This window comes from Patella vulgata, chromosome 9 (genome assembly GCF_932274485.2).
Source record: "Patella vulgata chromosome 9, xgPatVulg1.2, whole genome shotgun sequence".
NCBI classification, from domain to species: domain Eukaryota; kingdom Metazoa; phylum Mollusca; class Gastropoda; family Patellidae; genus Patella; species Patella vulgata.
Genome location: NC_065887.2, coordinates 36,982,121 through 36,993,878, shown reverse-complemented (window position 1 = coordinate 36,993,878; position 11,758 = coordinate 36,982,121). Strand labels below are relative to the sequence as shown.

At 34.2% G+C, this 11,758-nt stretch overlaps 1 protein-coding gene across 4 annotated transcripts in view; it reads left to right on the top strand.

Annotated features, from left to right (window-relative positions):
- Window positions 1-1,170: 1,170 nt before the first annotated feature.
- The window catches only part of LOC126832456 (histone deacetylase 4), a 109,231-nt gene continuing 98,643 nt past the window's right edge, over window positions 1,171-11,758 (top strand). For all 4 annotated transcript variants that reach the window (XM_050563230.1, XM_050563231.1, XM_050563233.1 and 1 more), the window contains exons 1-2: window positions 1,171-1,280; window positions 10,504-10,625. In XM_050563230.1, the coding sequence (XP_050419187.1) occupies window positions 10,604-10,625 (22 nt within the window). In that variant the 5' untranslated portion in view covers window positions 1,171-1,280; window positions 10,504-10,603. The remainder of the gene's footprint in view (window positions 1,281-10,503; window positions 10,626-11,758) is intronic.

The window sequence follows — 11,758 nt, the reverse complement described above, 5'->3', positions numbered from 1 at the left end:
TATGTATGTAACGATTCAATACCCAAACCTTCATGTAGAAAGAATTAGGATGGATGTTATAATATGATAAAATAATGAATGATCAGCTTGACGACCTGCATCATAACACGATGAAATTTCCTGCGGATATCCTCTCAACAAAACTGAATAATTTATTAATGAAACGAAACTGACACACTTTTGAAATAGGGAATTATTTTTTAGTCCATGGCCAGGGTTTATATTATGTAATATTAGTAGAATTAGGATACAACTTGCATACAAAGAAAGGGAACTGAATTTATCATTGGGATTCTTTCAATGATTACAAATTGTTTTAAATAAAATCAGACAGAATTTTCAAAATTCGAGCAAAAATAAACTGTCAAAATTCTTTATTAAAACGCGAAATCAGGGATTCAGCAGAAGGAAAAGTGGATGATTGGGCCTAAAAACATCACCGAGCAGAGCGATGTGCACATTTATTCTTTTAAAACATTTGACTATGTCGTACTCACACGGGCCATTAAAAGACAACAAAATAAATGGAACTCAAACATGCTCATGCAAGAAAGTACAAACATTATAAAAGGGTTAAGGGTCAATCTCTGATCGCCATCAATTCTGCTGTAGCTGTTATTAACAAGATAATGATGTCTATTTTTAGCGACTCTTCTATAAATTGGACTGCTGTCATCGCCAACAAAAAACAACCAGATAGCGCAACACCGTTTGTTACTATGACACATAACACATTCTTATTGGATTTAGCGCCGTTCTATTTTGGTCGAGAAAATTACCAGAGGAATCAAAATCCATGCATCGATCGAAGAGCGGCCGACTGGTCGATCCCTGTTTTCAGTCAACTATCTGTTACCGCCTACAGACCCAATTAAATCTCTGCGGACTATTATTTTTACATTAACATCGGCCTAATAATATTCAAAATTATATATTTCTATTTCATAAAAAGAATTAATTAAGATTGGGAAGAACAATTAATTGGATTCGATTACGTGAAAAATCTACAAAGTTTCATGTAAAATTCAGCTTCTGTTCATCATAAATCGATCGTATTGACCAATATTACAAGAGTTCCTGCTGCCCCAAATAACTCCAAGAATGAAACACATAGAAAACGATCGCGGCTATTTGCAGTAACATTATAGCGATTGGTGGAATTTAGGTCACGTGACATTTTCGCAATGGCGAAGATCTGATGAAGCCGAGAAGACGAAGGTTTTCCGAGGACTTTTGTAAACTCCAGCTATTTGGATATACTTTGATATTGCGTTTCAAAGGTAAGAATAAATTTACAATATGTCTCTTGGCTGTCCAAGTACCTGTCGTGTTTCCAGGCGGCATGGTAAGTGAGCAAAAGACGACCTGCCATACCTCCCATGAAGCTCGAGACGAAGTCGCCTCTCAAAATCATGTCATTAAAATCCTAAATAAACCAGCTATAATCTAGATCTCTACTGCAGGAATAGTTTAATAGTGTTATGACATGGACCGTATGAAGTGAATAAGGTCGTTTTGTTGGCTCTAAGTTAAGAAAACAGTTCTCACTGGAACTTTATGGGGCACTTGCGTTCATTTTCATTACTCAATCGAAACTTTATAGAGGCATTAGTATAGACACCATTACCCAGCCGGATAACGGCAGTATGTCAATAATCTCTTGAAATAAACAACAGTTAGACCAGTGATGTCATAATGAATTCATACTAAATAAACAGTGAATAAAGCCAGTTAGTTGTTTTTAAATAGTTATGGGAAAATTATTCTGTAAATAGTAATGGGTGCATAGTTGTGCATTAAATTGACATTGTGTTGTAGAAACTTAAGCAACTTTAGCAAGTGTACAAAATAACACTATTAGGCCACCTAAAAAAAAATAGTTGGTAATCGTCCTTTTTTTTCAAAAAATGTGGGAGGGAGGGAGGTTTTTATTTTTATTTTTTTTAAATGAATATACAGAATAAGCAATATACTTCAGGAATATTAACCTTTTATTTCATGTCAACACACAACTGATCATCTGCATATAAAGCCGCTGATCGTCATTTGAATTGTTCAGATTAATTATTTAAACTTTAGATATTCCGGCTTGGATTCAATCAGATAGTATAAAGAGATTTATAACTGAACACTGAGGCCTATAGCCATAGGTGGTGCTGACTGGTTTAATGTTGCAGGATATCAAATGTTGCAAAATTTTCAATTCATATCATGTCTTTTGACTGATATTCTTTGTAGACATTCAACTTTCATAATATTGTATTTTGCGAAAAGTAAGACCAGAAGAACCCGTAAAGTGTGTGAAGAAAAAACCGAAAAAAAAAACATTTTGATTTTGCATAATGACTTACGATCACTAGATCTAATGATCAGTCGATTTAGTCATTCATACCACCAATGGCCATTCCGAAAAATCTGTTGTTACATTTATTCGAGAGACTGTTCCAGGTCATTCAGAATCGGCGAGACGTATTCCCATCTTAACATATAGGCCTAGTTCCAGGTTGTGTGCTGTACGCGTGCAAACGAAAATGTCGGCCATAAATTGCTGCCGTTAACAGGTCGCAATTTGTTTATTTCATTCAGTCCTACGCATTTTAAGAGTATTGGAACACGTGTCAATAGTTATATCCACTTCATCAATTTTTGCGCTTAGGAATTTCTTAGTCTGGCTATATTTTGTAACTTTAACCGTTGGATTTAAACATCGTAAGAAGGTAAATTTTGAAAATAAAAAATAAAAAAAAATTCTGGTCGGGTAGTATTTTCTGGGCGGGCGGGGACGATCACCAACTAACTTTTTTTTATGTCGCCTTATTTGCCAAAACTTTAATTGATATAAACTTGTCTATTTTAAAGAAATTAAACTCAATTATTTTGTTCTCTTATCACTTATGTTTTTTTTTCCATTTAGATGTTTCAATTATTGGTATTAGTAACAAACCTCTAACCTTATTAAATAATTAATAAGAAATGGCAAAAATAGTCCCATAGCGTATCAGTAAAAGAAATAAATAAGCATGAAAGAAGTGGGAGAATAGCTAAAAACAGCAATCCATAATAGGTGTAACAAATAGTGTGACATCATTTGCATCAATCTGAAATCCTTAATAGATGAATGGCTTAAAGTTATTAAGTTCTAATTGTGTAACACCATTAGCATACACTTCCAGTGTTTCGTGTGCATAAACATAAACCTTCTATTTCATTTGTACCGGTATTAGATATGAATATGATTTGACATGATGTCAAATCTTATAATGTATGTCAACATGCATGGACATAAAAATTGATTAGCCATTTTTCAGTTTCAACATAAAACACCTAAATAACAAGATATTACTTTAATTGTAATTCATAACCAATGATTAGATTTCATTCTTAAGGGTTTTTTTTAGCACTGCTACAGGTAGCTGTGACAGTTTGTGAATGTGATGTAGACTGTTGGTTAGATTCTTGGCAGTGGCTTCCAACGCCCCACTCATTTTAATTCTTATGTTTTCGTTAGAAAACAATTTCATCTGCTTTTTATCGTGCGTCAATATTTTTGTTTACAAATAATCTAAATTAACTAGACATACAACACACGCGATATAAACAATAATATTTTACGGGTAATCTTATGTTTATTTCTCATTTTACAATACGTTTACATAAATTTATTTTTTATATTTTATTTAAAATACGTGGTGGATACACTAGATTTATTTTTTTCAAATTGAATACTGATATAATTACTTGAAATTGACGTGTCTCGCACCATGAGTGGTACATCTTGATTCTCTATTTCTGGTTTAATAGTCCCTATTCATAGAGTTATGTCCCTGTATTATATAGTATCATGAATTGTGTCTGGGTAGTCGAGAAGAAAATGTCACACGAAGAATTCTTTTTTTTTTATACAATTTTATTTGATATTTTATTTACGTTGAAAGTGTTGAGAAAGCCTTCTAGTCTTTAAAATCTGGATAAATTTTCGTGTCAGTATTCAAAATGACAGGCATAATATCAAAAACGTTAGATTTTAATTTTTGATTAGCAACAGACAAAATATGTATCGCAAATTGCGCTGCGATACTGGTTGTCGGCAGCCCTGTAAGGCACCTGTCACAGACATTGTCAAGTGCAAATTATCACAAATTAACATGTACCTGTGTATACCCATAAACAAACCTTGACGTAATAGCACATGTCACAGACAGTGCAGGTGATGTCCAGACTTGTATTTGCTGTATGCCAAACCAAGAAGTGCATACACACATTATAATTACATGTCTGCTAGTTCAGCTATAAAAGTTTTTTCAGTAAATACTAATCTGATTTAAACAATATCAACTTTAGAATTCACAAGAAAGGTAAAGTCACTGATTCCAATCGCGCATTTTTCAGACCATCTTTTTTTTGTGATTGAATCCACGCTAAAATGTACTCACATTGATTATGTAACAATAACATTTAATTAAGAAATTCAAAATATCAACATTATATAATCTCCCAGCTTGAATACTATTGGATCAAAAAGATGCCTATTATTATGCAGGTACATGTAGGTGGTGGCTATGGCTGGTAAAAATATTTAACATCATTTCATGTCCCTTTAAGCAAATTTATACATATCAGTAGTCAAAGGGTGCATGGGGCGAATACAAAATTGGTTATGATATACAGTGAACTCAAACTATACTACACAGCCTATTGCTTTTGTGCAAATGTGGTCGTATATTGTCGGCGCCCCCTTCGGGCGGTCCGTCGTCCACAATTTCTTGTGAACACTCTACAGGCCACATTTATCATCTGATTGTTTTGTAATTGATATATGTTGTTTACATTAGTGAGATGAAGAAGCCTATTTAATTTCAATAATTTACGTTAATTTCTTCTGGAGTTGTGGCCCTTGTTTCACATTACTGCACCTTGCGAACGACCAAAAGTATTATCTGATCTGTATGAAATTTATGTGCATCCTTTAAATTAGTGAAACGAAGAAGCCTTTTGAATTTCAGCAATTTCCGTTAATTACTTCTAGAGTTATGGCCCTTGTTTCACTCTGTTCAACCCTGTGAACACTCTTAACAACAAAAGTTATCATTCGATCTGTATGAGATTTATATGCATTATTTAGATTAGTGAAATATAGAAGCCTATTGAATTTCATCGATTTATTTTAGTTAGGTCTAGAGTTACATGTATGGCCCTTGTTTCACTTTGTAGAACCCTGTGAATGCTCTAACAACAAAAAATAACATCCAATCTGTATGAAATTTATATGCATTAATTAAATTAGTGAAACGAAGAAGCCTATTGAATTTCAGCAATCTCCATTAATTACATGTACGTCTACTGTTAGGGCCCTTGTTTCACTTTATTGAACCTTGTGAACACTTGAATGACGAAAGTTATCATCTAATCTGAAAGAAATTGATATGCATCATTTAAATTAGTGAAACAAAGAAGCCTATTGAATTTCAGCAATTTCCGTTAATTTCTTTTGGAGTTCTGACCAGTGATGGGATTTCAAAATATTTCTTGTCGGACATTTTTACCGAAAATAAAGGGACATAACTCTTATTGTTATTTAAGAAGGCAGTTTTTAGACCACACACGAAAATCACATGTCAACAAAATATTCAAATTTGTACGTAATAAAAAATAGGTGCACCTCTGTATTTTTCATATTTAATTCCCGTACGGTATTCAAATTTTTGTCAGTAATATTGCCACAAAATTATTTGATGTTGTAATACGATAGAATGAAAGCGTGCTGACTACATATCCGTACTGTTTCAAATTCCTCCAAAATTAACATATTTTTCTGGTCTCAGTCGATACATTTTTCAGCAAAAGTCCGGCATTCGTCTTATATTTATATACGGAGGGTAAAAAAATGATATCCCGAAATTTATTTGGCAGTATTTTTCGGATATGTGTGTGTGTGAAATAGCTTTATTTAACGCTCGCTTCCACCGAAGTGATATCGCAGACGAGTTATTGGATACATACTGATTTGGGGTGTTATGTACAATTAGGATATGTGACATAAGTGACTAATTTCTACATGCTGTCGGCCAACATCAAGGAGCTTAAAAGATCCGACACTGTGGAAATCATGGGTCAATCACGTAGCTTACAAATGTAAGTTTATAACCACCGATCTGTATGGAATTTATACGCATCATGTAGATTAGTAAAACAAAGAAGCAAATTGAATTTCAGCAATTTCCAATAATTACTTCTAGAGTTATCACCCTTGTTTAACTTTATTGAACCTTGTGAATGCTCGAATGATGAAAGGTATCATCCAATCTGTATGGAATTTATATACATCATTTAAATAAGTGAAACAAAGAAGCCTATTGAATTTCAGCAATTTCCAATAATTACTTCTTGAGTTATGGGCCTTGTTTTACTTTGTTGAACAATGTGAATGATCGGACGACAAGTGATCATCTGATTTATATGAAATTTATATGCATTATTTAAATTAGTAAAACAAAAAATGCTGACGAATTTCAACAATTTTTGTATATTATTTTCATATTTAAGGCACCTTGTGAACCCTCAAAGGACAAAAATTATAATCTGATCTGTTTGAAATTGTCTTGTGAATGCCCCCTCCCCGACCCCCCCCCCCCCCATTACTTCAAAAGATTGAATATGCAACAACCCTTGTTGACTGCTCGGATGATTTAGCTCCTGTGGGCGTATGTTTCGTTGCCTGGCAACCTATCATAAAGCTACTGCTGATCATTTCAGGTACCGGTATTATTAATTCCTCGCGAACTACAATATTGTGAAAATTGAGTCTCTAAAAGTCATATCAGTCTAAAAGTCGTTAAATTCTGTCCAGTAGTTTACAAAGAAAATGTCTCAAAATTCAGCATACTCTGCAGACGTTATAAATAAGCGTGTGGGTAAAATCTTTTGATGGGCCTCCGTTTATTCCGATTGAATCCAATCCCTGGGGTTTTCTGCTGTTGATATTTTGGTATTGTTTTCTTAATTGAATGTTAAATAATTAATTTGAGTACAACTTAGTGTGGATTAAGTTGTAAAAAATTAGATTGTCCCCAAAAATGCAAATGAAAGTCAGAGGCTTTTAGTGTCAATCACTATCAGTGACATTTAGGCTCATTTGTTAGAATAAGTTTATTGAAATAAGATGTCAACATGATTTATCCAAGTCCTGCAATCCTGATACATGTATTGAATAAAAATTTTTTTGTTGGAAAGTTCCTTATTCCAAATGTCACTTTCGATTACCAAATTGAAAATATGAACCAACATTCGTGCACATAATAATGAGAGTAGAATTTTGTAGGAATTGAGAATGAAATCATCAAGATTTAGGTTTTTAAAAAACAACTAGTGCAATAATGAGGTTAAGTAAATTATAGTACATGTATGGCTACAAACTTCAATTTCCACCTGTTGCATGTTCGAGTAAATAAACTATATGTAAACTATCTACTAGATTTAGTCTTTATTGTACTTTGCATCACAACCAAGGGTGTTTCACAGTTAATCAAAAAAATCTGAACTCTCGCAGGCTTTTTTTTTGTTGACAGATGTTGACCATGAGAGTCAGAAACTTAAAGCTTATGCGCCTTCTTGGATGACTTTTGCCTAAAACTGTCGGAGGCCATTAGGGTCAGATATTTTGGATTATTTCACAATGGGCAAGTGTACTTTTACCCTGGATTGTAGATAAGAAACCTCATCTCTCGTCCCTGCGTGTCTCGAGATAAAAGGTGGTACTATATAGTTCTTTCTGGCAGGTGCAGATGTGATTCACATAGTACTTCAATAAGCAAAAGTGTCCATTTTTTTCTTCAAAACAACGATCGACTATTGTTATGTATTACATTTCTGCCACATCCAACTAAACGTGCAATGAAGCATATAATCCTACCTGACATCGGTAAAAATCATTTCTCTTAAATCGAAGCTTTAAAAAATGGCTTTAACTGACATTTTAAAACAGAATAGGTTTGATGTCATGAAGGTGGGGCTAAATATATCTCCTGTACAACAGCCAATTAAGATACGGGACATGAAACCACAAGTACATGCAAGAGAACCGTTAAGGGTCGCGCATGTCTAATACACCGTAATTATGAATGGCCTATCCGATTTTGTTAAAAACACTACTTGATTAACTTTACTAACAATATTTGCAGATAAACAAAAGTTGTGTCACTACATTTGACCGGGTATGTTTAAGTAGTCCTAATAGTATAAAATTAACTTATTTTTAAGTTTGCCAGGTGAAACCAAAGGCATCCAACCTTAGTTAAAGACAGTATATCTCAATGTTTTTAGCTATTTTATCGTAGCTACCGTACCTGGATAGGTAAAATTACCTAACTGCCCACAAAGACATTTAGATACATGCACTGGGTAATTGAATCCTGAGCAAATGAATTTTGTGTAGCTTGATCTTGGTTAATTAGATTTTTTTTTTTACTGCATTCAGAAAACTAGTCTGACCCAGAAAAATAAAGTTATAGCTTGAAAGTAATTAGTAAGCTCGCAATAGATACAATAGAGGGAAATTTTTATTTTTGTCAACTGCAGGTTTTGCAGTTCACAGCTAGTTGTTAGCATAGTCTAACTATATCATACTTTTATAGGCCAACTATATGGTACATGTAATATCATAAGCCAACTACAGTGTATGTATGGTAATATCATACTACCATCATAGATTATGTGAAAATATCACAGTACTGTCATAGACTAACTGTATGGTACTATCATAGGCTAATTATATGGTGCATGTACTATCATAAGCTAACTATGACAGTACTGTGATATTTTCACATCGTCTAACTATATCATACTTTTATAGGCCAACTATATGGTACATGTAATATCATAAGCCAACTACAGTGTATGTATGGTAATATCATACTACCATCATAGACTATGTGAAAATATCACAGTACTGTCATAGACTAACTATATGGTACTATCATAGGCTAATTATATGGTGCATGTACTATCATAAGCTAACTATAAATGGTAATATCATAGACTATGTGGTAATATCAGAGTACTGTCGTAGAATATATGGTAATATCATAGTGCTATCATAGGCTAACTATACGGTACTGCCATGGACTAACTATATGGTACTGTCTTGGCATAGGCTAACTATAAATGGTACTGTCGTAGCATAGGCTAACTATGTGGTATTGTCATGCTATATATATGGTACTGTCAGCACTGCCATAGCATAGGCTAACTATATGGTACTGTCAGCACTGCCATAGCATAGGCTAACTATATGGTACTGTCATAGACTAACCATATGATGCTATGGTTCATAGGCTAACTATACATGTATGGAACTGTCAACATGAACACCTCGCCTATGTCTAAGTGATGGCAGTATATTTAGATTTTTGGGGAGCCACAGTGACAGAGTGGGTGAGAAGCTGGCTCGCTAGTCTGGAGGTCGCTTGTTCGATCCCTGCATAGGCCGAGAAAGTTCATTGGGATTTTCCGGCGTGACTTCCCCTTCTCAGTGGTGCAGGACGGAGGGCCTAACAAGGACAGCTGTCTAGTCGTTTGGATATGAAAAAAACCCTGACGTCCCATGTAAACATTGGCGTGCATGTAAAAGATCTCTTGACAGTTGTAATTCAATATAAGAGTAGGCCTTAGCGCCGCTGTCCGGGCAAAATTCCCTCACAGCACACTGTATGGCGCATGCTCGTCTTCATTAGCCCAGCTGGAGCTGAACAGTAGGACGTTAAACCCTATTTCATTTCATTTCATTTATAAATACATTGTATACAGGACAAGATACTATGGAAAACAATCACTGTTTATTACTAATTGACATTTCAACTAGGCTTCTCTAGTCTTTATCATTGCTTGATGAAAACTAGAGACACCCTAATTGAAACAATACTCAGTAATAAACAGTGATTGTATTCCTTAGTATTGTGTCTTGTATATTCTAATTCATTTACTAGATGCCATTGAATCAATTTGGGATATACATATACTTGTAATCTTAAAGATACATTATGGGAGATTCGATAACGAGTTGGCAGTTCTCACTATAATAGTTAAAAACTAGATAATGTAAAGGCAATTTGCCGAAAATGTCATTCAAATTGATCCACTATGAACCGAGAACTAAGCGGTTGAAATTTCCGGCTAGCCTTGATCATCATTACTAAAGTCAGTACGATAAACAGCATAGTCTCGATTATCCATTTAATCGTTAAATCGTGAAGGAAAGTTGTGCAGTAAATCGGCTCACAATCCGCTAAAGATCGCAGGCTAGCGATGCCATCTAGAGTTGATTATTTTCTGGATAGGTTAATGTCTAATTAATAATTTAGATAACATTTCAGACCTAAAGAAAGACCTGCAATAGACAGATTTAGCGCTTGCATAATGTATGTTTAAAGCAGTGGTTATGCAAATAGAAAGTCAAGCATCAAATAGGAATATATATCTTTAATTTTTTTATCTTTTTGTCTTTTTCAGGTGACAGGAATCATGTTGAGATTTCCTGATTGACCGAAATCTTAGATCAGCCCTTTATTTCATCATCAACAGAAGAATTTACGCAAATAGACCTGTCAAGATGTCGTCAAATAATTATCAATGTGAGTTGCTACCTTGTCTACTCAACCTTAACACAAGACTCATCATCCAGTTTATATATAGTACTTCCTGGTTATTTTTAGATCCCTCTTGCTTTTCTGCACTCTTGATAAGAGATAAATTTTTTGTTTGAACAATCACGATTAAAAGATGTGTGCTGCCTCTGATGGGGGGGTCATTATTTGCTATTTTCAAGATGACTGCAGGCCGTGGGTCTATGATTACTTGAGAACAATTATTAGGCCACCCTGTATTACATTTAATATCAACCATGGTTTATTTTGCAATTATCTTTTCCTATGATATATTAAATATCATATGTAACTAGGAAGGATGATTCCGATCCAAACCACATAACTGCTTAGTTACATTGCTCAAGGCATATTGATTAGTCTTCGACAAAGTGTGCATGAAGTTATTTTTGACTTTTTGTTATAATGAGCCAAATGGTGTCTTTATATGGCTATTCAAGTCATGTGTTTACACATGTTTCAGATTAACAAATGTTAGTCTCAAAATGTAATGACGAGATGTTATACACAGTCAAAGATATTGAATTTGATCAGTTGAAACTGTGAATTCATTAACCAATAACTGATGTTAAGAATGAATTTACAATGTTTCCTAAATTGTTATTAATGTTGACCTAATAAAGGGAAATTTCTTATATCCAGTAATAGACTTTCCAAATTATGCTAAGTTCCCACTGCCGTGCGATGCATTACGATAGGATTGTTCCTATTGAGTTCACGTCCTGGTAGGTGCAGATAAGTTTCAATACAATTAACACAATTGCTACGACTGACTGCAGTTTATGATAAGACCTGATAGGATCATCATGATTATTCCACGATTAAAACCACAAATGGGAACCTAGCATTAACTGGGTTAAAAATGCCACAGGGAACCAAAGAGTAGTGCTGCCAAGGATTAATGTTGCTACTTGGTGATTTCAAGGATTAGAGTTGCCAGATTAACTATGATAAACCACAGGGTCCTGTACATGTAACCTGGAAAATAACATTTAACTGTATCTAAGTATTAGTCTAAAGTCAATTGTATTCATCATTCATGTTTGTAAGCGACATTATCAAATTCAGGGGCAAATAATTTGTCTGAACTGATTCTCTATCAG